The 25,997-nt window shown below is 47.3% G+C and overlaps 10 protein-coding genes across 10 annotated transcripts; 6 read left to right on the top strand and 4 right to left on the bottom strand.

The window, feature by feature from the left end:
• Positions 1–791: 791 nt before the first annotated feature.
• Positions 792–2,129, bottom strand: CNBC2580 (hypothetical protein; the record flags this gene model as incomplete). The annotated part of the gene is made up of 6 exons (XM_771674.1): positions 792–962; positions 1,021–1,090; positions 1,150–1,369; positions 1,429–1,642; positions 1,705–1,723; positions 1,963–2,129. The coding sequence occupies 6 exons, from the start codon at positions 2,127–2,129 to the stop codon at positions 792–794; spliced, it is 861 nt and encodes a 286-aa protein (XP_776767.1).
• A 384-nt stretch (positions 2,130–2,513) lies between these two features.
• CNBC2570 (hypothetical protein) lies at positions 2,514–4,384 on the bottom strand (the record flags this gene model as incomplete). The annotated part of the gene is made up of 5 exons (XM_771673.1): positions 2,514–2,782; positions 2,839–3,016; positions 3,073–3,670; positions 3,720–4,009; positions 4,061–4,384. 5 exons carry the CDS (start codon positions 4,382–4,384, stop codon positions 2,514–2,516), a joined length of 1,659 nt encoding a protein of 552 aa, XP_776766.1.
• A 317-nt stretch (positions 4,385–4,701) lies between these two features.
• CNBC2560 (hypothetical protein) lies at positions 4,702–6,510 on the top strand (the record flags this gene model as incomplete). The annotated part of the gene is made up of 10 exons (XM_771672.1): positions 4,702–4,786; positions 4,842–4,980; positions 5,038–5,107; positions 5,160–5,218; positions 5,270–5,426; positions 5,482–5,648; positions 5,705–5,827; positions 5,881–6,072; positions 6,129–6,334; positions 6,404–6,510. The coding sequence occupies 10 exons, from the start codon at positions 4,702–4,704 to the stop codon at positions 6,508–6,510; spliced, it is 1,305 nt and encodes a 434-aa protein (XP_776765.1).
• A 1,306-nt stretch (positions 6,511–7,816) lies between these two features.
• Positions 7,817–8,731, bottom strand: CNBC2550 (hypothetical protein; the record flags this gene model as incomplete). The annotated part of the gene is made up of 5 exons (XM_771671.1): positions 7,817–7,905; positions 7,983–8,045; positions 8,093–8,303; positions 8,367–8,514; positions 8,718–8,731. 5 exons carry the CDS (start codon positions 8,729–8,731, stop codon positions 7,817–7,819), a joined length of 525 nt encoding a protein of 174 aa, XP_776764.1.
• Positions 8,732–9,366: 635 nt separating this feature from the next.
• Positions 9,367–10,181, bottom strand: CNBC2540 (hypothetical protein; the record flags this gene model as incomplete). The annotated part of the gene is made up of 4 exons (XM_771670.1): positions 9,367–9,690; positions 9,742–9,829; positions 9,890–9,998; positions 10,049–10,181. The coding sequence occupies 4 exons, from the start codon at positions 10,179–10,181 to the stop codon at positions 9,367–9,369; spliced, it is 654 nt and encodes a 217-aa protein (XP_776763.1).
• An 833-nt stretch (positions 10,182–11,014) lies between these two features.
• Positions 11,015–12,173, top strand: CNBC2530 (hypothetical protein; the record flags this gene model as incomplete). The annotated part of the gene is made up of 7 exons (XM_771669.1): positions 11,015–11,157; positions 11,206–11,327; positions 11,384–11,504; positions 11,561–11,654; positions 11,718–11,785; positions 11,851–12,107; positions 12,160–12,173. The coding sequence occupies 7 exons, from the start codon at positions 11,015–11,017 to the stop codon at positions 12,171–12,173; spliced, it is 819 nt and encodes a 272-aa protein (XP_776762.1).
• Positions 12,174–15,559: 3,386 nt separating this feature from the next.
• CNBC2520 (hypothetical protein) lies at positions 15,560–17,038 on the top strand (the record flags this gene model as incomplete). The annotated part of the gene is made up of 3 exons (XM_771668.1): positions 15,560–15,973; positions 16,030–16,308; positions 16,361–17,038. The coding sequence occupies 3 exons, from the start codon at positions 15,560–15,562 to the stop codon at positions 17,036–17,038; spliced, it is 1,371 nt and encodes a 456-aa protein (XP_776761.1).
• Positions 17,039–18,581: 1,543 nt separating this feature from the next.
• On the top strand, positions 18,582–21,379 carry CNBC2510 (hypothetical protein; the record flags this gene model as incomplete). Its single annotated transcript, XM_771667.1, has 4 exons — positions 18,582–18,761; positions 18,815–19,015; positions 19,062–19,648; positions 19,702–21,379. The coding sequence occupies 4 exons, from the start codon at positions 18,582–18,584 to the stop codon at positions 21,377–21,379; spliced, it is 2,646 nt and encodes an 881-aa protein (XP_776760.1).
• Positions 21,380–21,818: 439 nt separating this feature from the next.
• Positions 21,819–23,496, top strand: CNBC2500 (hypothetical protein; the record flags this gene model as incomplete). The annotated part of the gene is made up of 6 exons (XM_771666.1): positions 21,819–22,020; positions 22,088–22,258; positions 22,326–22,406; positions 22,457–22,775; positions 22,830–23,124; positions 23,188–23,496. 6 exons carry the CDS (start codon positions 21,819–21,821, stop codon positions 23,494–23,496), a joined length of 1,377 nt encoding a protein of 458 aa, XP_776759.1.
• Positions 23,497–24,073: 577 nt separating this feature from the next.
• On the top strand, positions 24,074–25,685 carry CNBC2490 (hypothetical protein; the record flags this gene model as incomplete). Its single annotated transcript, XM_771665.1, has 4 exons — positions 24,074–24,333; positions 24,388–24,706; positions 24,764–24,936; positions 24,998–25,685. The coding sequence occupies 4 exons, from the start codon at positions 24,074–24,076 to the stop codon at positions 25,683–25,685; spliced, it is 1,440 nt and encodes a 479-aa protein (XP_776758.1).
• Positions 25,686–25,997: the final 312 nt, after the last annotated feature.

The following is a 25,997-nucleotide window of genomic DNA, read 5'->3' as shown; positions in this document are numbered from 1 at the left end:
TCGCTCACAGTGCCGCATGCGCAGCTCCAAGGTCACATTGCTCGTTACGCACAGTCAGGTGTTTTGTGAGTCCCTGTCTCTCAAACGTGCACTTTGAAAGCCCCTGACAATCTTGTAGTCAAAGCATCCTTACCCATTCGCGAGCGGGCCAAGGTCCTGGAATTCCAACCCCCCTTTCTTGCATATTATTATCAAGTCTGACCGGTCTTAGCGGACCCTCGACGCCAATCGCCGAGCTGCGCCCGACCAGAAATGCGTCCCTCTTCTTTCAACCTCGTTGGGTAGCCCGGAGAGACGCTTTTTCGCGTGGAGGGTATGTGAGAACTGTATTGGACTTGGTATGGGCGCGGGGGGTTGCCTTGTAGCCTTTCGTTTCTCCAGCACTCCTGCGTTATGCGGGGTATGAGAAGTCTCGTCTCATCATCGTTTGAGAACTGAGAAGCGTTGGTCTTTTAAGACTGACCCGGCTGCAAGGCTTTAGTGCAATTTGGTGACGCTCTCAATTCAAACTCGTCTTTAATCGATGGCGAGGAGGGTAACTCGATCAGGACTACTCTGGGGCTGCGGGTATGGCTCTCGTGAGCCTAGATTTTTATATTTATCAAACATATTTAATACCATTATTTCTGGGATGCATTTTCAAACCTCGAGAAGAGATATTCACCAAGCTTGCGCCTGGTGCGACATACAAGATCATCTATCCTAGGGTATTGCGATTCGCCTCAACTTCATTTCTGACAACCGGTGTTCTATATTTGACAACACATAACCTGAAAAGCTAACTTCCGATCTCAAAGGAGAGGGGGAGGGATAACGGTGGCGCTGGCTGCGGGGTTTTGAGAGGCAGCAGCGGCAGCAGGAGTAGTAGATGAAGCAATGTCGGCCTTAACATCAGAGCTGGGGAGGGCAGATCCAGCTTCGTCGGCGGGCACAGTCGCGGATTGCGACTTCTTCTTCTCCTCCTGAATCTATGGTCAGTTAACATCCTACTTTCAAGGGCAGAAAAGGAAAATGACTCACGGCAATTCTCTTGGCCTCCTCGTGCACATCCATGACCTGCTTGTGTGTTGTAGTGTAGAACTGATGAACCCTAGAAAAACTGAATCAGTCCAGTCCCCGTAATTAGTTTGCTCGCGGCATATGACTCACTTTTGGCCGACAGGTGTTCCAAGGACCTTGCTGTAGTATTCTTGGAACCTAGAGCTGATGCCCCTAGACTGATCAACTTCCCTAGTCTTGGCAACGGCAGCGGCGGCATGCTCATGGATCTTGCCAGAGACTGTCTGGTTTTCCCCAACAACCTTGTTACCGACGGTGGAGTCGAGGTTGTTGAAGAAACTGAGGAAACGAGAGGAGATACCTTGCTTGTCTACCGGGATAAACCGAACATTAGAAATTCCGTGAGCAGATCAAAAGTGGATCACATACGGTCAATGTCGATGGCCTTCTGGACAATGTGGTCGCCCAAAGCGTAGCCATGAGCGAGGTATTCGGCAACGATGGCCGCCTTGGGCTTGTCCTCCTGGGCGAGGTCGCCTTCAGTGGCACCGATAGGTGTTGAACCTGTAGCAGAAGCGGGAAGGATGGATGGGGTTTTCTCGATGTCTGATACAGATGTGACCTCGAGATGAGCGCCATCAAGCTGAAGAAAATCATTTAGCATAAGTACATGTAACACGTGGACGGGAGAAGATAAGGACTCACAGTGCCGCCGTTGAGCATCCTAGCGCAAAGAGCAATGTCTGGTCAGCATATCATCTTTCCGCGTACTACAAGCCGAATGCATAACACGATAGACGGACGGTTCCCACGATTCCGTCTTTCAAAAAGGTTTTTAACGTTGACATGGACTTTCACAGCCTCCCACGCTTATCGCCTCTTGAACGAAGGACCATCGCATCCCAATCATTCACCTATTACCGTGCACACACCCGATTGGCAATGAGAACTGACACGACTCACAAGCTGGTCCTCATAGCGCTGAGCTTCTCAAAGGTGATATCGGCAGCGCTTCCACTCTTCTTGACGCTTGTGAGTTTACCACAGAAAGAGAAGAAATCATGGAGCTTGTCCTCAGTGGTTTCAGGAGCAAGGCCCGCGACGTGAATGGTGTAACCGGAGGCAGACATTGTGTGTATGGTTGTTTTGGTATATCTGATCTGAGGTATGGACGGATGGAAGTATAGATGTATAAGAAGAAGAGCAAAAAGAAAATGAATATATGAGCGTCAGAAATGATTGCCATGTTCGTCCTTGGTGACGGGCGTTTCGCTGCTTGGGGCGATGGCAAATTACGTCATATCCCGACAACCTCCGTCATATCGATACTGAGTGGCACCGCAAGTCTCTTGATCGGAGGACCGCGCGGTGGTTATGTGCGTGATATTATCGATGGAAAAGAGAAAAAGAATAGTGGACAACAGGGGAACAGGAAAAACAAGAAGTCGAGTTAAAAAGAGACGTAAAAAAGAGATAAATAGGGTGGTGCATTCGCAGCAAAGAAAAAAAAAGCTTTATAACATCCCCTCGACTCCAAGTGCCACCAAAAGCCAAGCCAACCAACTGACCTGCCGCTCCTCCAGCTTCCAAGTCTCTTCCCCTACCTGCGTCGCATACTCGTCCAAGTGCTTCAGCTCGGTATCAAGAGCCCGCCGCAAAGTAGGGGAAGAAGTCATCATCACCATGGACAGCTCAGTGTCGAGTGTGAGTGATCGTGTGGAAAGATTCGACGAGCCGACAAATGTGAGGAATGGTTTTGAGTCGGGCGGTGAAACCCAAAGCCCTGAATACAAGGTCAATGAAGTGACCAAAAAAAGTTACGACAATGCTGCTACAGACCTTTTGAATGATATGTCCATCCTTCTCTCTCCCACTCTTTTAATCTCACGCCGGTGCCCTTCTCAACGTTCCAAGTTCTACCAGCCCTGACAGTATCTCGATGAAACCTGGTTTCCAGCAAAGTGTAGCCTTCTGGGATGAGCCTGGAGAATCCTTTGGATCCGTAAAATCCGTTCGCCTTGTATATATCATCAGCACACTTAGACATACTTGTGACAGATAATATCGCTCTACCTTTGGTGACGCTGCAATGATCTTAACGGATGCCGGTGATTCCACCACCAATTGCTTGTACTTCTTGTACAGACCAAAATATCCACTTGTCAAATCTACTTCTACCTTTCTGGATTCGTTCTGCTCTCCCTCGTGACTTTCCCTTACAGCCTTCCAAACTTCTGCCATGGCCCTCTCCTCTTCTTTGATACCCAACACTCCAGCTTGAAGGACAGGCCAAAACCAAGTATCAACATCTACTCGACGCGACCTGGCAGAATTGGAGGCACGCCAAGAGTTTTGAAAGGCTGACAACGTGGCTAGAGCGTGAAGGGAGAACTTGCGGGGATTGATGGAAGAAGAGGGCCATATGAGAGAGGCACGCGGGCGGATTGAAACTGAAGAGCTAGGGAGTTTCGAATTGTCCGGATTCTCTGGTGAAGGGAGCGGGACGGTATTGTAGGGGGGGATGTGAGGTGGTGGTGAATGATGCAGAAGATAAGAGTATTGTGTGAAAAGTCGAGTTAATGATGAGAGATAAGATAACAGGCTGGGATTGGATCGGAAATGGATATATCTATCTTGTCTATTCGTAAAATACGAGCGACCGAGGTTGGCTCTAAACATATGTCAATGCGAATCTACTGATGTCAAGAAGAGATACGTACCCACTTATAATCACTTCATCGTCTGCACCATACCACTTGCCATGCCATGTGCCCCATCCCTCGTCATATCTGGCAGGTACGATCTTCTCCATTAATCCTTTCAACTTTGGACTTCTAAACAACCACACTTCGCATCGGTCAGAAAAACGTTCCACAAGAGGTAATAAAAGATGGGCGGTAGAAGGGGGTAAGTTGGTCGAAGTAGCTAGACGAGTCGCGCGATGGTAATCGAGAATAAAGACTACACGCAGCTGTGGATTGTTCGTCAGAGCGGCTTGTATGGCCTCAACCTGATTGCAATGTCAGCAACCAACGAAAGACGGCTTGTATCCAGCACTCACGAGCTCCCCCTCCTCGGCTCCGATATACAGACTGCTGATCAATATTCTCCTCTTCGCCCCTTTGATCATGTCCAAGAGCCGGCTGTAGAAGACTTCTGGCCCGGTCAGAAGCTCTACTTCGTCTCCTCTGGCACCGAAACATGGCTGCTTCAGAGAGAGTGCGGTTGACAGGCGTTCGAAGGCTGGATACTGATGTGGCTGTAGGTTTGGCGGGGGCTCTGTGGCGGAGAGTGAGTACGGGCGGGAGTGTATAAGGGCGGGAAGAGGAGGCCGAGTGGCCAGGCGTGTGGAGATGCGGAGGGCGCCGCGGGCTGGCCTGTGCATAGGATGGCGGTGGCAGGAAGGGGGAGGGGGGAGGATCAGTATTCGAGACCAAAGCGGACAGGCGGAACTATAGAGAGACGGAAGAAGTTGGCCGCCGACGTCGAAATAAATAACAAAAGTTGCCACGTGTCGGTGACTGCCTCATGCTCGCCTATTTGGCCGACACTTCCAATTGTTCACCTAAGACTCTCTTTTCTCGATACACCTCTCTCAGCCAGCACTCAGTTAGTCCGCCAGCCCATCGGAAGCTCCCGTCATGGGCAGTCTATAGAGCTCAACAATAGAAGACACTAGAGAACGCCCCACTATTTTCGATCATGCTTGCTACAGGTCTTCACGGTCTCAAGCGTGCTGCAATAATCCTGCCAGTGGCTTGGACAGGAATTTGGCTAGGGTATTATGGTATGTTTTCCTGGAATACATGATAAAAACTGAGTTCCTTAACATTCTGTATTAGCGTACACCGATACCCTTCGCAGGGCACATATCCGAGAACGAAACAAGAAACTCATCAAGACATTAGAAACATTGCCGGGCGGAGGACCTGATCATGCACAGCCAGCAACCGAGATTGAGCGAAATGCGTTGAAAGAGCGGTGAGTTATGGTAGAGTTGACTTTGAAAGGGAAGGAAACTGATTTTCGTCGGTTCAGGTATTCAAGCCTTAAATTCGCTGGGAGATACTGGAATCCGTATGTGGAATGGAGAGAACAAGGGGCTTGGGTAAGTGCTGCCCTTGAGGAGTGGTGCCCTTGTACAAGACTGATTCATAAAGGAATGGGCCCTCTGGAAAGGTGTCATTTCGACTCTAACTTTGAAGCTCTTCTACAACGGGCAAGTGATAATTAGTCCGTATTAATGGACCATTACTCACTTCTTTTGCAGAGGAGTACCGCCAGATAGACCTATACCTGACCTCCCGGTAGAACGCCCGGATTTTGATCTTCTCTACCCGTCTTCATCTTCTGAAACACCAACGACTCGTGAATCAGGTAGCGGAGGCAGCGACATCGAAATCACTGATAAATACACCTGCACATGGGTAAGTAAAATGGATTTATCTACATATTATGTGACACGCTAACTTGCAGGATAAGCTTGGCCAATCAACATCTTACGTGACTCTCGATAACCTGGCCATCCTTACGGATCCGGCTCTTCAGCATCGCACTATTCCGTCTCGACTTGCACCTGAAAGATTACGGCCACCTCCCTGCACTTTAAGTGAACTTAAGAGGGTTGACGTTGTCCTTGTATCTCACAAGTAAGTTAGGAGCCCAAATTCATCGCACTGAGACTTGTAGCTAACTCTCTTGCCAGTCACTTTGACCATCTGGATCCCGGTGCCATTTTGGAACTAGGTGACAGCTGTGAATGGATCGTGCCTGTAGGGTGTGGTCCTTTTTTGCGCAAGCATGGGGCTACTAGGGTGACAGAACTCGAGTACGTCTCTATTGATCGGATCATCTCCTGTTTCTGATATAGATTCGCATTAGCTGGTGGCAGGAAACCAAACACACACTCTCTCGACCCGGCCAAAAGGACAAGACGTACACGATTACTGCCGTGCCCAGCATGCATTGGTCTGCCCGTTCTCCTCTAGATACGAATGCCACACTCTGGGCCGCATTCCATGTTAAATCCGATACCGACAAACCCAAATCATTCATCCATCTCGGTGACACTGGGTAAGCGGTTGATAGCATATCGTGTCCTAAGCGTGAAAACTGATACAGAAGGTCAGATACTCGCCCACACTGTTCCATGCTGTAGGCCGGATAATGGGCCCAGTTGATCTTGCTGCAATTCCTATTGGCTCTTATGAGCCCCGATGGCACATGCATCTTCAACATACAGATCCTGAAGGGGCAGTCAGGATGGCTTTACAGATGCACGTTAGAAAAAGTATTGGTGTGCACTGGGGAACATGGATGATGAGCGACGAAGCTTGTGAGTGTTCTTCCCTGAGCAAAAATACCATCCTGACGACACATTGGTGATGCTAATCTCCTGGGGCAGACAACAAGCCTCCTTTAGATCTAGAGCTTGCAAGGCAGCTGTTGGACGTCAGTGAAAATCAGTTTTCAGTCGTACCAGTGGGGAAAACAATTGTCCTTGAAGACTGAGCAGTATTGCATAATGGAAACGATGCAAATGCATACCAGCTTCGCATTTGCCACTACACTTAGATCGATATGTATCATCAAGTGCACTACAATGCGCTATCCTCTTTCACCGCTGCTGGCGCCAGAACTCGAACACGAATAATAGAATCCTTGTCGTCTGTCTCCCTCATCGGACTGTATATTTGCGATTAACAATCAGCGTAACATCATGAATTCATATATCTGTTCACTTATACATGCAGCAGCTCACCACTCCTACGACCAAACAGCATGACAGTATGATGGCATGGGCAAACGAAAAGGCTAGGTGGAGACCCGCCTTCTAGCCTAGCCAGTAGTCAGGTGTTAATAATAAAAATAAGCGGTAAATAATGCAAATGAATGACTCCCAGCGTGCGCCGACCGCCGCGACCCACAAACAAATAATTAAATAAGAAGCAGAAGCTGTATTTATAGACTTTAATTATTTAGATTCCAGGAAAGAAATTCAAAAGGTATTTATTTTTCCTATTTTGTGCGCGAGCTCCCACAACCCAAACTCCTCGCATTTGCTTGAGTGGACCAAAAGTTGAAACCATATTATTCATACAACCGTCTCCCCACACTCCGTTTTGTTTCCCCTTGTTCTAAAATTAATATAAAGTGAGTATCATTTATCTTCATTCTAGGCATACAGGATCTCCAAGAAGAAAATTTATCCCATTTCACCCATGTCCGGGAGAGTAAAATTCTCCAGATCCCTTCGGTCTTTTCGATGTCTCCCGTCTTGGGAGCTTGAGCTAGGAAGTTGGGGTCGTTCGGATGATGAGGGACCTTAGTTCATAGTTACACTGAGAGATCCTTCTGCCTATTGGTTTCCACGGTTTGCGAAATGGCGTGAGCTGACAGTAGTTCACAGGAGTCTATCATCAAGCACCTGTGGTCCTTTTTTGGGTAGGTAGTAGTAGCATATGGTAATATCAAGCAGGATAGATAATGATCCGAACAATTTGAGTAAATTATCTCCGTTCTTATCTTTCCAGTACTTGACAATCATCTCCCTTGTACTTTTACAATACTTGATAATCATATGATTGCTCGCTATTCGAGGACGTCGGGTTATATATTCATTCATCGGACAATCAACTGTTAGTTTTTGACTAACCATACATCTGCACAATAATGACGGCGGAACGTGTTAAATAACTGAGAGATTCAGCATAATAGCATCTGTGCTGTCCACGGAGGGATGTCGTGCATAACACTCGTTCACTTCAATCTTTCACAAAATACTAGTACTCGACAAGTTTCAGTTTAATGATCAGTTTCACTCAGCTTTGTGACTCTTTTGTCTGTTCATCTCGCTGATCCGAAGCCCGGCTCTAGCCTTGATCTTCTTGTGTAGATCAGGTTTGTCTGCAGGAATAATATTTTGGTAAGCCCCAATCCCGAGTTAGCAAGCAATATCAGCATCGCAGTTTCTTATCACTCACAGTTGAAAAGCGCGAACAAGGCTTCGAGATGGACAAAGAAAGGAGCAAGGACGAGAGCTACCACTTGATCAATAATGCCCACCTCAACCAGATTTGAAAAATGCCCTTACCCTGGACAAGATTATCCAATAAAGCGGGCGCCCTGTGTTCAAAGACTCCATGTCCAATAAACTGCGCGATCCAAGCTAGCCCGTGGATGGCGAGAGCAAATGGTATGGCGGATGGTTCCGCAGGAGATGTCAGGGGAAGCCAAGAAGGTGGCGATGTGGCAAGATAGGTGGCAGTGAGGTAAAGTAGACTCCCAACTGGAATATAAGTTACCTATAAATGTCAGAGGTGTAAGCCTAGAAGAGTATTGGAAAGTGAAATGCAGGCCATACTTACACCTCCAATTGGATCAAGCAATGTGTAATACGTCATATAGGAAGTGATGAATGCTAGCGCGAGGCTAGGTTGGAAAGCTAGACCCCAAGTTAAGGTAAACAGCTTTGCATCTGGTAAGGTAACATGGGCGGCAACAATGAGCCAAGTCCTGGAAGCATCAAGTGTGTTAGACCACAGCCCAGATGACAAAAGGGTCGCAGATTGTAAGCAACCACGAACCATAATATTTGAGGAATGCAAAAGAAGTGAATCATTTGGTTTGTTTTGTTCGAATGGTATGATGCATAGAACGATAGCTGTATGGCGGCATAAGCATAAGGGGTTTGACATGACAAGTCACCCGCCGCTTACCTCTTCTTCGACATCAAGATGATTGGTTGCCATCGATCGTTCATGGCTGTCCTTTAAACCTTCCAAAGGCTCCGATCGCGTGGAAGTCTGCATTGTGGATGGAACGCAGAAGTAATGGTTGAGTAGAGGTTTGTGAGTGGTAGCACCTATTTCTTGGTTGGTACGCAATAAGGAACGGATGTATGGGAGAATGTGGAGAATGCATTGATGACACTTCTTTCTATACGCAATTGAGAAACGAACGAACGCCGGGCACTTGCTGATAACCGACCACGGGACGACGACGCCTGCCGGTCATTTTTAGTTTTCTTCCGTTAATCCGTCCAGTATTCGTCATCACGCAACTGTCCTTACTCTATACAAGCTCAAGATTATGATAAAGAATTAATTCAATATTTATCACACGCAATAATAACAAGCATGTCCCTATTCGTCTTCTTCTTCTCCATACAAAAATGAAACAATGGGTTGGCTATTGATGTTTGAAAAAGCCATAAGAAGCGATAGGCTATGGAAAGTACAACAAAACAGAAGCATATTGCTATGGCTCAAACAGAACAAATCGATGTTTTGCTGTAAATCTTTCATTACGTCTTCTTATCAGTCGTGCTTCCAGTGTGCGGAAGATGGCAATACATTACGATTTCAACTATCTTGACCAAAGATCCCCAATATTTCCGTTTGAATATTCCACAACATTACTTATCTGCGACCATATTCGTTCTTCAACGTCCTCGAATGTCCCATCGGCTTCAATCTCAATCCATTTGTCAGAGCCATGTCGGTTTTTAATTTCATTGGCAACAAGTTTGAACTGTTGTCGGACGGCTTGCTGAATCGAAACAGACTCATAGCGCTCTTCACCATATGCGGAACGCTTGGCTGCTGTTTCTGGGGGCAAGGTGAGATATAGTGTTACGTCCGGAAGAGGGAGTCCCGCATCTGGGTGCAAGCAGAAATCAAAAGGCAGACCCTACTTGTTGGTCAGTTTGGGGATATGGACAAATTCAAGCGTAACACAAACCTTGGCGGCTGAAAAAGCTATACCCGAGAACGCATAACGGTCAGCGATGACAGTTATGCCATTGGCTAGATCTCTCCTGATGGCTGCTCTGGGACGCCATGATTTATCAGACAATGAGCAATCTTCTATGGAGCAGCATGCTACTTACGAGCACTCCCATCGGTTAGCGCTGAAGAGAAGGTGGATAGCATGGTCATCTATTTCAGTTTTGGATTGCAGATAGGCGTCGATCATTTTCCCTATCTGCGTCGTTCTATCTGGTGTTAAAATATGAGCTCATTCACTAGACAACCATGACAGCCCGTACCAGGGAATTTTTGCAGACGCGCTCTATGGCCCTGGCGTTCTAGACGCTGGACTAGACGGTCTACTTGTGTTGATTTTCCACAACGGTCTAGTCCTTCGAAGACAATAAAGGCGCCTCGGGTGGAAGTTGACATGATGGCGTCTGAAGAGATGAAGGTCAAGTTGGAAACTGTTAATATCTAGGCTGTATGTTATAGTGCAAAGCAGTATAGTGCAATGTCGCGATCCGACTCTTAATCAGTAGTATGTTCTGAGATGGAGTTGTTGTCAATTGTTTATGTCATTTCGGTCGGTTGATTTGTCCGCAGCGAAAAACGCGTCGACGCGTGAAACTGTGGTATCTGCTTTGTTGTCAGTTCCTTTCTAGCGATGCGCCAATTTTGCAAATGCCGTGAAATCTCCGCTCGCTCAGACGCTACCTCCACTCTGTTCCAGCTGATAATTATAATTAAGTCTGCTGGTAACGTCGCATGTGGTTCATTGTTTCATTTCGATTTCATAGCTTTTTGTTCTGCGTGACATCTGTTTCATTTTCCATAGCTTTGATCCACGAAAGCAACCGCATTGCCACATTCGCAAGCCCCCTGAATTTCTCTAACACATCGATACAGGTACCGTCATTATCTATGTTTCTTTGATGAGCACGGGCTTTGTTTTATCTGACCTGAATAGCGACATCGTGTCCTACGACGAGGTCGACTTTTGTTCTTGACACAAGATGATGCCGATCATTTCCGCAGCGGCTCGTCTTCATCGAAAAGATCGTTAGGGGAACGAATATATACGCTTGTGGACAAGCATGGATTAGGCCTTGAACACATCTCACAACTTCATTTGTTTACTGTTTGCATACTGCACTCAATTACTCCTCAAGACCGTCGCTGGACGACATTGCGCCCAATAAAGCTTTATAAGACACTCCACAATATCTCAGTAATCTCACATTCCCTTCTCTTCCTACTCAAACATGTCGCCCACAAGCAACATAAAGCCTTTCCTGCCATCTTCTCGACCTTCTGGTGCTGTTTTTATCGGTCTGAACGCCGTGAGAGCCCTCAGCATCATTGCTTTACTTCTGGTCTTTGCTGCTAATATCGAAACAATGGTTTCGTGAGTCTCTTTACAAGAGAAACAGGTTTTACGCTTACCCTTTTGCAGTGATATAAAGGCCATCAAAAAACCCGCTTCGGATGAGGACGACTGTGACTACATCGAATACTCCAGCGTTCCTGACCAAACCGGAGGTCCTTTCTGGAGTATTCTTAACCGAATCTTCATCTGTGAGTTGAATGGCGCCCTGGCCAAGCAACAGCTTATTGGTCTGCTTATATTACAGTGTCCGAGTGTCTGCTCCTCATCATGTCGGAAGTCGGAGTTCCTCGACGCTTATTCGAAAATTATATTCCCATGCTCGGACCGGCCTATGGGCTAGGATGTCTTGGGGTTTTCCAAGCGTTGTAAGCAGACACATCCACTGTATTTACCCTTGTGTTGCTTGTTGAACAGGACTCAGAATTGGTGCGCAAGTTCTGTCTCATTACTGTGATCTCTTTCCCCAAGTATCGAGCTGGCTCCTCTTCATTGTCGGTTGTTTCAACATCCTTGTTGTAAGTTGCCGATTTACATTTCGCTGTAAATGTTATGTGCAAGACTGACATTGGTCGATCCAGGGCATTTTCCTTCGTGAAGGGGCCAAGGAAAAACGGCTGATCTTCTCGTGGGAGAATGCATCATCGTTGTATGTGGGACATCTATTGCAATGTTCTTTTCTTCTTGTATCCGCTAATATCTTGTTTATCACAGAACCCCTCAAACTCGTATGGCAACCACTGCTTGGGATATGGTCACTGAGAAGAAACGGTCGAAGTCTCCGTCCGAGTCATCCAAACAACCAGATGGACTCTCTCGACTAAACACCAGTGGCTCAGGCAGTCCTCTGCTTCCTGCTAACAGTACAGCTCCTGGAGCTCGATTTGGTGGGTTTGGATTTGGACGTCAGGGCGAGAAGGCAGCAGCCGATAGAGGCTGGAAAGTAAGTCGACCGCTTGACGTTTTACCCCGTAAGCATATTCTTCCCACGCTTTCCAAAGATGAATTGACTGTTTTGCCAAGGTTATGCTGTATAGACGTATGTGGGTGTTGCAATGGAATTGCAAATATAGCACGATTGTACTTCGACACCACATTAACGTTCCAGTCTCAGCAGATGTTCATATGCATACCGCGCCGCTGGTTTTCTGTTTGTGTATATAAGCTAATGTTGTCCATACCATGATCATAACGGTAATGTGCATTAGAGATCATAAATGGTGGTTGAAGATATCCTAAAACAATTTTTTCGTTTTGCCATAATGTGTTATCGTACTCATCATCATTCGTACGCTGAAAGTGATGCGGTGCAGTCCGTGGAGGCGTCATCAGCACCTTGATGATATCGTTTCTTGGCCTTCGGTGTTTATAGAGGTTTCTGAACGCCGCTCCGTGAATGTCGTAAATTTTGAATCCTGACGACAACAGCGACGATAGAAATCCCAAAAAAACAACCCCGATCCCGAGAAGATCAGCGGCGAGAGCCTCCTTCAGTCTTCGTCAGAGCTTCAGCCATTTCAAAACTCTTCAGAAGAATTGGAGGAGACACTTCTGGGTATATGATGATAGTGCTTGTCAACAATATATAATCCGATCATCATTCCTGCCTTCTACTACTAATAGTAAGCAGGATAAACTTCGTTCCAAATTTACTTATTTATATTTCTATAAATGGGAGCCATTAGAAAAAGGGAACGTAATATAAAAACTACTAGTAAAATGAAGTCTACCAGCTAAATAAAATCCCTCTGCTCATTCCCAACGGCCAACTTCTTGCGCAGTCTTCTGATTCTTTTTTGCAGCACCAGAGACGTCTTCGCTATCAGCTTTTCTGCCCTAATTTTCCCAGCTCCTTCTTCCAACACGTCTGACTTCTTCTTTGGTTTCTCCTCCAATAAGTAACCAGGGATTTGAATGTCCCGCCGATGAGCAAGAGGTCTACCTACTAGTACCCTTTATAAGTTGATAATCATGCGTGGCGCGATGTATCTTTTGTTTTAGTTTTGAACTTTGACCTAACAGCGGTTAAAAACACTATTTTCATTTCAAATCTAATGTTAATTATTTGGGTTTGCAGTGTGAAGTGTGAAGTTCGACATGTGGCGAGCGGCGTTACTGGCGTTCTTCAAATCCCGGGATTCATGGTACTGTATTCGGGGTCTTCGCATCTCTGCAGAATGGCAAAACTGGCTTTCTTCTCTCCGATTGGGCGTCGCCGGTAGTCGACTCATGCTTGCGCTTCTTGTCGATCTGGTTTTATAGAAGTAGGAGGTTTGGCTGCAGATAACCAAGCGAAACCGGTACAGGCTGGCTCGGCCTGGGAGATCTTCTTGGGCTGTGAGTCTTTGGCGAGGTACCATTTGGTAATCGTCTCAGCAGTAGACTCCTCGGTATAAGTAGTAGCCTGCGCCATGCACGATCAATCTGACCAACGAATATTTTCCCAAACCTAAGACCTACAGATAGAGACGGCTTACAGGATGGGAGCTGCTCATAGACTCCTCCCTTCACGGCTCCTCCTCTTGTTCTGATGACAGCCACCGAGACCCTGCCTGGGGCAAGCTCGGACAACACGTCCCTTGGAATTGTACGCAATCAGTGCTCTTGGCACCCGTCTTTTTGAGCATATCTCTAAATCGGTCGTCCAGACACTGTTCGTCACAGGTGTTGATAATAATTTTGGCCTCGTATTCCTCCTCGTCTATCAAAGACTCTTATTCAGTTCATCCTTCTTCCGTTGCTGATGAATGGTCTTTGTGAGGATGGCAAGTGAGTCTCTCCTTCATTTGACTAAGCAAGTAAGCGGTTTGGATGAAAAGAGAGGCATTTTATGGTTGTTCGCTATGAATTACTTCCAATAATATTTGCATAGTTGTGCAGTGTGCATACAAGTTAGAAGGATAGAGAAACTGTAGAAGAAGACAGACTGGACGACGGCAGACAGTGGCTACGTACGCGTCAGAGATATATAAAAGGCGTCCCGGCTTCCCATGGAACTCATTCGTGCGCTTACTGAAAATAGGCTTCTGGGTAACTTATAAGTAGCCGTCTAAAAACCCGGACTTGAGGTCCGGAAGTCAGCCCCCGAAGGAGGTTCGGGATTCGGGTTTGAAAGTTCCAGATCTGAGGAAGGCTGTATTTTAATTATTCGCTTCCACCTTTTCGTTTTTCGTTGTCGATCATGGTCCTGAAAGTTTATAGCTTAATAAGATTTCTAGACTGATTACTTCCATTTACAGTCGGCATCATTTACGGTCCCCTACGCACACGTTTTTTCTGACCGCTGTCCCCAAGCTCCTCCATGCTTGGTGCTTATGGTCACGTACAGGCACAATACTCCACACCCAAAATTCTGTACGTTACACGTTTCAGGGATGATTTCCGTCATCCGCCGCTAGCCGCCAGCCTGCAAGCTTCATGTTTCCTTTTTTCTTTCCGTTTTCCGACGACTTCTTGAATCCTGAATGTAGTATATGGCTTTTTTGGTTTTCAGGTATGTCAACCATCGGTGATTGACTTTCAACTGAAGGCTTCCATCTTCCGTTACCTAGGAGGGGGAAGATGGAAGGTGATAGGCGATAGCTGATGATACATAGGTGACAAGTGTCGAATAACAATTGAAGACGAGAGTAGGTGAGTAACCACCCCTTCATCTCCTAAACTTGTATCTGGTGCCTTTGCTTTTAATTTCCATATGCTATATGGTTTATAGCCACCGGTACCTACGTACATGCAGTTGTAATCTGCAGTCTGCAGTGCAGTTGGTCTCTTATCCTCCCTTCTCAGGCATTAGGAATTGGAAGAAGTCAGTTAAGGACATAATCTTGATTGCAAAGTTCACCAAAGCTTCTTCGTCAAAGCTCTCATCACAAAAGCTATGGCGCTGGGACAGTTGTAGACATCATTTTTTTCTTCAGTTCCCAGACCGATCTGACCTCGTCTTCCATCCCACGATCATGACGGAAGAATCAGAAGCCAAGAGGAGGGAAACTACATCATATATAAAGTGCATGGGATCCCTACTGATTTCCTCTATGTTTCCTTATCAATTAGTCTCGTACACTTCAACTTCTTCTCACTTCTTCTGACATCCACATCTTTACAGCGATCCAATTTTACGTCTGTCGTAGCGTAGCTCAACTACCTACCATAACTGTCGTTCTCAAGAAGCACCCGCGCGCAACTAACTCTTTCCACAATGTCCGAAGTGGATGTCATTATTGTTAGTTTCTACCCATCTACACGTCTCGATCTCGATCCTAGCTTATTGTTATTGCAGATACCCACTTTTCCCCCTTCCCCTCCTACGACATCGTCGTCAAGAATGATATCCACTTCGCCTGAGTGGTTCTCAGCACCCGTAAAGCCCCCTTATAAGCCTTCTCCCCTTTCAATTAGCATACCGATCAGTCCCTTAACCGTCATGGACTCCGAGTCCGACTCCAACATCAATCATCAGGAAGACGGGTCTCTTTCCCCCGAGGCCTCCACCCCGCCTCTTTCACCCTCGGATGCAATTTCATCGGTTGACATGACACGCAAAGTCTCGTCTTATTCTACATGCTCCAGTGGCTCTGACGGTGATACCGAGGAAGTCATTGTCACCCCTTCCTCTCAAAGCCCGTCTTCTCAAGGTCGAAATTCCCCAAGCAGTTATTTTGATTTTGACTCCCGCAGAGGCAAGGAAGATTCTCGTTCAAGGTCCACCCGTGTTCCAGTCAGGGGACTAATTGAGCCCATGTGGAAACTAGAGGAAAAGGAGAAGTCTGAGGTGAAAGTCAAATCTACAGGGACAAACAAACTTCTTGAGCCTTTCCAGATGGCATTTCCTACTAAAGTGAGTCCATGGATATAGGATCTCGTGATGCTGAGCTGACTCTTTATATGCTCTAGAAACATACCGATATACCATATGTTTTCGACGAGGATTCATTCGTTCTTACCCATGTGCCCGCAAAGATAGTGTCACTTTCTGCCTTCAAGCCTCGTCTTCCTCGGGTGCCTAGGTGGCAGCGTCCCATTGTCATTGCAGTCATGTCTATTCTTCTTTTCGGCTCTCTTTGCATAGTTTCCTGGTTCCAGCAGTCGCTCATCAACGCTGAGCGTTCGATAGCAGTCAGGAAAGGGGAGTGGATGGTAAAATATGGTGCAATCGCCAAAGCTGAGTCAGATGTGAGTACATCAGAGGCATGAGTTTTAGTACTTTCTGCTAATTGCTACGTAGCAAATGGTTGATACTGAGCCCGGCTATAAACCAGCGAAGCCCCAACATCACTCTCTCAAAGGTCAGTCGAAGCTTTCCAAACGTGTTGACGAGGAGCAGAAACCCTTCAAGAAAGTCAGTTTTCACATGACTAAAGATGAGGAGTTGGCCGCCTTGATGAGCTTCATTGTCGGTACCAGCGCCAACGCGCTTCCCCCTATCGATCCCGAGAACGAACTTTCTCTTGAAGGATTCTTACCTTTCAATCCTCACTCACCCCATGCCAAGACTGAACTTGAGGAGCTGGTTCGCACCCAATGGGAAGTTAATCCCATCATGGTTCTGGGTAACATGCGTGACCCCATGATGCGCGAAGCGCGAGCTCTGTTTAAGAAATACAACGTCAAACCTGCCCCCTTTTATGTTGACATCGATCAACGATCAGATTCCGCCCATCTTTCAGCAACTCTCGAGCACATTCTTGGCAAGCAAACTGGTCCTTATGTTCTGCTTGCAGGCAAAAATATCGGCAACACGTCCAAGCTTATTGAGCTTGAGACGAACGGAGCCCTCATTGATACTGTCAAGGAAGCAGGAGCTACCATAGCTAAGAAGTTGAAGAAGAACAAGCATCAAAGAGAGGAGGAGCGAAAGGAGAACGAGCGAGTTCTGGGCCCTCAACGGATTGAAGGCGCCTGAGCATTTTGATACGGATTTTGGATCTAAGTAGCCTTTGATTATGCTTGTACACGGATTCTTTTTTTCCTTTCGGTACTTTCATCATTAGTAGCAATACAAGCTTCTTTTTCGTTTATAATTGGTGCACAGATAATAATGAACATGCACTCACCTCTTTGACAACGACTTTTACATTTTCATTCATATCATGTTACAACATCAGGTATGCCTTCGGAGCCAGACCACTGGTAATGACGTCCTGGTTAGGTTTTTGAACGATGAATGAAGTTTCCGAACAGCCATTACCGTGTTTTAACTACTATTATAGATGTCGATGCGTGCGTGACCTTTCCAAATGACAAGCTAAAGCGCCAAAGAAATGAAACTCGCATGTCGTAATGTAATAGTAGATCAGGGTCCGGTGTGCACCAGTATTTTATTAACAAATACTGCACTACAATATATTAAGGGGAAATGTACGCTAACAATCTTCTGAGGCCAAGAAGGCGTCGTCGCCGTTCTTAGTCCGATTGTATCTTATCTTAACGCATCTACGTATTTCAAAATATATTCTTCGGACCCTTTTGCATTATGTAGTAGAAGGGGCTGCTGTCTCAAAATGCGACATGTCATCACGACTCTCCATCACTGCAGCGTTCTTAGCTCGCTCTTTGTTGGCCTACTGTCAGTCGTCCACATTCCACTTTTTACTTACATTGGAAGTATTGGGTAAACAGACACATTTATACCTGCTCATCATGCAGCAGGGCTCAGGACGACGGCCTCTATATAAATACAATCGTCATGCTGATAATATAATTTATAATTGAGATAATTTTGTTTTGTATTTGGCTCCAATGAATGATGCGCTACTATGGATGGTTGCTCGTTGCTCATTCATCTACCGTACGTAATAGACATTTATCAGATATTCATTGTGCTGTTTGTGCATCGTGTAAATGTACCGTAGTAACGTGCGCGTCGTGGCGTTCATCAGCAACTGTCACGCCCAGAGGTCCTAACGGGCTGAAGTATCGAATCAAAAGTTGAGAAATGTTGAATAATTACTATAGTCGGACGACGCGTCGGCGCCACACCCCACAAATCCCTGGCATTCCGCCCTGGGCAGCATGGCTGAGGACTTGTTGCCAAGTTGTTCAAAATGTTGCCAGGGACGGAATTGACGGGGCTCGGGACTACTGCTTCTGGTAACTTTGTGTACGGCTTTGAACCCTGAATTATTGCGGTCAGTTCCTGAACAACGCGTCAGTAGAGCACGCTAAGAAGAAGGAAGAAATGAAGAACAACAAAACCTGCCATCTCTTCTTCTTTCTCTTTTTTTATTGCTCAATCCTCCATCCATCCTTTCTAGAAGCCCTAATCCCGACCTCCTGGCTCCGCTTCTCTTCTTCTTCATTCTCCGTACAACTGGAACCTGGTGTTCTGTACAGCCTTGACGGCATCTACTCTCGTTTAATCTGTTTGCTGGTCAAACTAATCTGGAGTTTCAAACCAGTAACCGATCATTCCCTAGTACTCCACTCTTTACTCATTGACACCCATAATGGCCCCCATCATTGAAGCTGCCGTGGTTCTCCTAGCTCTTACGGGCAACATTGTGGAGGCTAAGCCCCTGCGCACTCCCGGTCGACATGCGCCCCCAGGTGTGGCTAATGTCCTCGCTTCGTCCAAGAGGTCTCTTCATAGTCTTCTTGCCAGGTACTACGGAACTGCTCACGGGCTGGTGGGTCTTTGTCTACTCTTATATACATCGTTTCTGATCACGTCCCTCCGTAGAGTAAACCGCCTTCTCTTCCTACCAAGCGTGACACGTCCTTACCGAACGGGTGGTCAACCTTTGGTTGCGTCGCCGAGTCTTATGACGAGCGTTTACTGCAAGGATTTGCATTTTCATCTTCCAGCCTTACTCCTTTTCTTTGCGTCACCGAATGTACAAAATTAGGGTATACTATGGCAGGCACCGAGTACGGCGATGAGGTGAGTCGTGAAAGTTTGTTCGCAACTTGTCGCTAACTGTCCGTAGTGTTACTGTGGCGATAATTTCGTCGGTAATGGCGGTGGCATGGCTCCTTCTTCCTTCTGCAGTATGCCATGCGAGGGCGACACAAGTGAGATGTGCGGCAACAGTTGGTATCTTAATCTCTATACGTACAACTCTAGCGCTCTTCCTCTTTGTAGCGGGCCTACCAGCACGGTTTCTGCTCCTGTGGAAGAAACTAGTAGTCTTTTGTCTACGTATTACTCGACCTTCGAATCCTCTGTAACCACCACCTCATCTTTGGCGTCTGCTTCTTCAACAGATGCCACCATTAGTGCCAATTCATCGAGCTCCGTGATGTCTGCTTCCGCGACTGCGACGGTATCCTCAAGCGCTATAGAGACAGCCGGGTCTGTGACCAATAGCGTCTCTAGTGATACCGCTCCTGCAGCGACATCCATTTCGACTTGTCCCATACATGAGGATTCCGACGACTCTTCCGAGTGGTATGCGCTTGGCTGTGGCTTGGACTCCGAGGATCGAATTCTATCGTCATACTTTATAAGCCTTGACAATATGACTGTCGACTCTTGTCTCACAATCTGCGAAACCCGTGGATACGTGTATGCGGGGTAAGCATGCTCGTTAAATGGTGTTCGATTAATTAGCTGACATTGTGGATCAGCCTGCAATACTCCGATGAGTGTTACTGTGGAAACTCATTATCCTCGTCTACAAGTTACGACAGCACTCGGTGTGATATGGACTGCGCTGGGGACTCTGAGGATACTTGTGGTGGTACTTGGGCTATTGAACTCTTCAGTCTCATCTCGTCATCTTCAAGTTCCTGTACCGATAGTCTGTCCACCGAGAGTGCAACCACAACTCTTGTTACCTCAACTACTAGCGGGTTCAACACTGCAAATACCACCGCGATTGCGAGTAGCACAGACTCTGCTTCTTCAGTCATTGTTACCTCCTCAGAACGCGCTACAGAAGCTACTTCTGTTACCGAGTCTACGGCGGGATCTGAGACAGTCAGTATCCCCGTCACGTCGGCATCCGTCATTTCCCCAACTAGTACGACTTCTACGGAGTCCACCGCTTCTGCAGCCTCAACTTCTGTCCCATCTTCTTCCAGCACTCATCAAGTCTGGGCTCACTATATGGTCGGTAATACCTACCCTTATACTGTTTCAAATTGGGCTAGCGACATTTCTGCCGCTTTAGCGGCTGGTATTGATGGGTTCGCACTCAACATGGGTTCCGACGACTGGCAACCCGCTCGTGTAGCAGATGCGTACTCTGCCGCCGCTTCTACAGGCTTTAAGTTGTTCCTGTCTCTTGACATGACCGTTCTCAGCTGTTCGTCATCTTCGGATGCCGCAAAGCTCGTCTCTATCGTTGAAGAATACGCAACTGCGACCGCTCAAGCCACCTACGAGGGCAAGGTACTCGTCTCCACCTTTGCTGGTTCGGATTGTGCTTTCAGCTGGCAGACAGACTTTGTAGACGTTCTCTCGTCTGCTGGAATCAACATCTTCTTTGTACCTAGTATCTTCTCCGACGTCAGCACGTTCTCTTCCAACACTTGGATGGACGGTGAGCTCAATTGGAATTCTGGGTGGCCGATGGGAGCCGAGGACATCACTACTACGTCAGATGAGGCGTACATGGCCGCCCTTGGCAGCAAAGAATACATGCCTGCTGTGTCTCCGTTCTTCTACACTCACTTCGGTCCCAATTCCTGGAATAAGAACTGGCTTTACCGTTCCGATGATTGGCTCTACTGCACTCGATGGGAACAGATTATAGCCATGCGTGACAGTGTGCAGATGACGGAAATTCTTACTTGGAACGATTTTGGAGAATCCTCGTACATTGGTCCTATTGAAGGTGCTCTTCCTGCAGGCTCTGAGGCCTTTGTTGATGGTTTCACACACACTGGGCTCTACTCCCTCACCTACTATTACGCAACTGCATTTAAGACCGGTGCCTACCCGACTATCACAGAAGACGAAATCATCGTATGGGCCCGCCCTCACCCGCACGATGCAACTGCCTCGTCCGACTCCATTGGCAGACCTACAGGCTGGTCCTACACAGAGGATTACCTGTACGCAGTAGTCTTGACGACAGACGCTGCTACCGTGACTCTTACATCAGGTTCCACCACTGAAACGTTCACTGTCTCAGCCGGTCTCACTAAGCTCAGGGTCTCCTTGTCCGAGGGTTCCATCTCCGGTTCAATCTCTCGTTCGGGCAGCACAGTGGCTTCTTATGATGCAGGCTCCGCCTTCACGTACACTACCTCACCCACCACTTATAACTTCAATTACTTTGTTGGATCTAGCTCTTCATAGTATTTTTTGTGGTTGACTGGGTTGTGGTATATCAGGTGTTAATAGTTGTTCTTTTTTCTTCTTGATCTACAGAATTTTTTCTTATCTATATTGACCCTTTTTAATCTTCATAATGTCTCGCTGCCTGTAATGCCGGCATCTTGATCATATTATTACTTATTTAGGACACATTTATCTAGCAGATGATGTACTTAATTTCAGCTGTGCTCGAACTTGGCTGCTTTGTGTGTAGATACGTAGCCAGGACGGGCCATATATGTCCTTTCCTGTATCTCTCGCTTATCGACAAGTGTGTACTTAGCCGTCGGCAAAGCCGAACCGTCATGCGTCGTCGGCTTGTGTCGAGTCTAAATCAGGCGCACGGAACAAAATGATAAAGTAGATGCGAGATGCATGTTGCACGACTCATCTTGCCACCACATGATCCATTTCCTGCCCTATGGTCCGCGGCGCTTGCTTTAAATACGCCAGCTTGCCAGTAAGGATTTCCGCATCTATCATCTTTCCAACAAGAACACTAGCGACGACCGCACCTATCGCCATGCCCGTAGCTTCCTCCAAGTCCTCAGCAGACGTGACCCCCGACGTTGGTGGACAAGCAAACGTCGATCAGTTGCACAGGGTATCTCGTGACTTTCGTAGTGAGTCTGACACTGTCACAAAAGACGGCAAAGCATTGGGACACCAACTGATGGTCATTATTTGCAGGTGATACTATTACCATTCCTACAGATGCTCAGCTCCTGTGCTGTCTGAGAGCCACGAGAGGGGACGATGTATACGGTGAAGATACTTCGACAACAGCGCTCGAAAAACGGATAGCGAAACTGACCGGTAAGGAGGCTGCCATGTTTGCAGTCAGTGGTACTATGACGAATCGTACGTGTGCCGAAATAAAGGAAACGAGTTTCATACAGTAGCGTACTGACGATGCCTTGGGTGATAGAACTGGCCATTAGAACACACATGAAGCAACCACCGCACAGTGTCATCACTGACTGGCGAGCACATGTCCACAAGATGGAAGGTACGTGAGATTTTCTTATACATTGGATGCTTTCTGATGGAGCCTCCCAGCCGGTGGAATTGCCATGTTTTCTCAGGCGACTACCCATCAGCTTGTACCGGAAAATGGTTTACACTTGACCGTGCAGGATATCGAGCCAGCTTTGCAGCTGGGCACCAATATTCACATTGCTCCTACCAAGCTTATTTGCCTTGAAAATACTTTGTCCGGCATGATTTTCCCGCAAGAAGAGATTGTAAAGATTGGGGAAATGGCAAGAAAACATGACATTGGTATGCATCTTGATGGCGCGAGGATCTGGAACGTGGCTGCCGATGTCATCTCGAAGAGGGGGCTAAATCCCAACAAAGAGGAGGATCTGCAGACTGTGTGAGTGACTTTATTTTTCTTCTCCTGAATGTACTATCCTAACTTGTCGCATAGTCTTACAGAACTTATCGCTCCCTTTGACTCGGCATCGCTCTGCCTCTCCAAGGGCCTAGGTGCACCGATCGGTTCTGCGTTGGTCGGCTCTAAAGAATTCATCGATCGCGCTAAGTGGTTCCGCAAGGCTTTTGGGGGAGGTATCAGGCAAGCTGGTGGGATAGCTGCGTCTGCGGATTACGCAATAACCCATCACTTCCCAAGACTTATAAAGACACATGAACTTGCGTCGCGACTGGAGCAGGGTTTGAGAGAGCTAGGCTGTGATATCCTGGCGCCAGTGGACACCAGCATGGTATGCTACGCTTATTGTCTGTTCATCATTTCATCCCCATGCTAATCATGATGGTTTGCACAGGTATTTTTCCAATCTAAATCCATTGGACTACCCCTGGACGCTGTCATGGCCAGGCTGGCTGCTCTTCCTGATCCCATTGTTATTGGTGGTCAACGTTGCGTCGTCCACCATCAGATTAGCCCGCAAGCGATTGAAGATTTTATTGGCTGTATCGCCGAAATGAAGAAGGAAAAAGAAGAAAAGGGGGAGTACAAGGTTACTACGCTAGGGCAGGAGGAGAAAGACAAGTTGTCTAGATTTGTAAGTCCGGAGATCAAAAACGAGACGAGCGAAGCTAGATTGAGGAAGGAGGCTGCTCTGGGGTATTAATATACTTGTGCCTTGTTGTTTGTGCAGCTTGTACTTTAAGAACTGTCTGTATGAATGTAACGGCGACGTATAGGTGGATAGACGGCCAAAGATGCAGTTTTACGTATCACGTATAGTGGTTTCGCATGCAGCGTGCAGCTCAGCCCACGCATGAGCATGAGTAGCGTCGTCGATTGATAATAATAATAGTGGTGCCTAGCGTCGGACGAGGCCGACAGTTGGGCGAAGAGTGGAAATGGCAAGATTGGTAAAAAGCGTGAAAAGGTCAGATTTCTGAATGGAAAAGTCAGATTTTGAGCGAGCATCTGACCTTTGTGTGAGAAATCTGACCTTTTAGGATTTTATCTGACCTTTTCCGGTGTAATTTGACCTTTTTTGAGTGGAGCGGGTCGCAAGCGAGGCGGGACAGGAAGCGCCGGGCGGCAACTCAAGCGACGACGTCCACGCAATAGTCATTTCGCGACTTCACCCAGTAAACGAACATCCTCTCAATGGTCAAATTTTGCTCTCATCCCTAATATCCCACAGCTCTCTCCCCCTATAAAGCACAGCCCCGCTCCCCATTGAGATCACCACCATGCCTCCTCGAATCGCCCCTCTTCTCTCTCGAACTGTCCGTACCTCCACCAGGTCTTTCGCCTCCACCTCCGTCAGCATGTCTGCCCCCGTCCGCACTGCAGCCCAATGGTCCGATTTTGGCCGTGAACACGTCTCTCACGGTCTTGGCCGAGTGAAGGACCATGTTATCGTCAAGGGTGAAGGCCTCAACCTTTATACCGCTGATGGTAAGAAGTTGCTCGACTTCACTGCTGGTATCGGTGTTACCAACCTTGGACAGTGGGTATTATCCTCTTCATCATCCAGCACTTCAAGCTCACGATGCACCTTTAGCTGCCATCCCGCGGTCTCCAAGGCTGCTGCTGAGCAGATCAACAACCTCGTTCATCTTCAGTGCTCCATCGCTTTCCATCAGCCCTATCTTGAGCTTATCGAGAAGCTCCTCCCTGTTATGCCCGACCCCTCTCTTGACCAGTTCTTCTTCTGGAACTCTGGTTCCGAGGCAGTTGAGGCTGCCGTCAAGCTCACCAGGAAGGCAACTGGCAGGCAGAACTTGATTGTCTTCCAGGGCGCTTATCACGGCCGAACCATGGGTTCCGGTTCCATGACCAGGTCTAAGCCCATCTACACCCAGAGCACCGGCCCTTTGATGGTGTGCTTTCTTTTCAGTTGTTGACAAGCATTTGCTGATTGATTCTGTCTCTCGCAGCCCGGCGTGATCGCCACCCCCTATCCCTATTGGCACTCTCTTGGCGTTTCTCCTTCTACTTCCGAGGAGGAGCTTGTCAACCTCGCCAAGTACCAGCTTGACCTTCTCTTTCGTCAGCAGACCAGCCCCAAGGATGTTGCCGCCATCTTCATTGAGCCAGTCCAGGGTGAGGGGTACGTTTTATATCTCGCTCAGTTCATGAGGCAATCCAGCTCACTAGATATTCCCTAACAGTGGTTACGTTCCCTGTCCCCCTGCCTTTATGAAGCACCTTCGAGAGGTTTGCGACAAGCACGGCATCCTTCTTGTTGTCGATGAAGTTCAGACTGGTTTCTTCCGAACCGGAAAGTACTTTGCCGTCAACTCCATTCCCGATTTCCGACCCGACGTCCTTGTCTTCGCCAAGGGTATCGCCAACGGTTTCCCCCTCTCCGGTATTGTCTCCACCAAGGAGCTCATGAGTACTCTTGACGTTGGTTCTTTGGGTGGAACTTATGCCGGTAACCCCGTCGCTTGTGCCGCTGGTATTGCCGCCCAAGAAGTCTATGCCTCGGGTGAGATCGAGAAGAATGTTGCCGCTCGATCCGAGCAGCTCTTCACCGCCCTCAACAAGCTTGCCTCTTCCGAGAAGACCAAGCACCTCATTGCCGATGTTCGAGGTGTTGGTCTCATGACTGCCATTGAATTCCGTTCTGCTTCCGACCCTCTTACCCACGAAGGATTGCCCGAGGGCACCAAGATTCCCAAGGACATTGGCAAGAGGGTTCAGGCTTATTGTCTCGAGAAGGACTTGATGGTTCTTACCACTTCTTGCTTCGACACTATCAGGTTCATTCCTGCTTTGGTCATTAATGAGGAGGAGATGAAGAGAGCTATGGACATCTTCACCGAGGCTGTGGAGAAAGTTGCCCTCGAGGCCTAGAAAACTGGCATAGAGTTAGTTGTAAGGAAGAAGTTTCATATATTTGTATTATCCAGCACTTTCGGTATTTCGTATGCATTTTGGGCCCAATCAGATATTCCAGCGAGTTTTCATCAGTAGAAAAAGCTGTTGCTTATAACACATGGTACTATTAGAATTGTATAGTATACGAATCGCCACGTAATATGCTATAAGCAGGATGCAAAACAAGTAAATACATTTCAATTTTATATGCAAAAGTTCTCGATTGTTTGACATTGCTACCGCAAGAAAACATGATCAGCCCAAAAAAAAAACAAATGGGAAAACATC

The sequence above is a fragment of the Cryptococcus neoformans genome, chromosome 3 (assembly GCF_000149385.1).
Source record: "Cryptococcus neoformans var. neoformans B-3501A chromosome 3, whole genome shotgun sequence".
In the NCBI taxonomy this organism is placed as follows: domain Eukaryota; kingdom Fungi; phylum Basidiomycota; class Tremellomycetes; order Tremellales; family Cryptococcaceae; genus Cryptococcus; species Cryptococcus deneoformans.
Note: the sequence above shows the minus strand (reverse complement) of the source record. Positions and strands in the feature narration are given on the sequence as shown.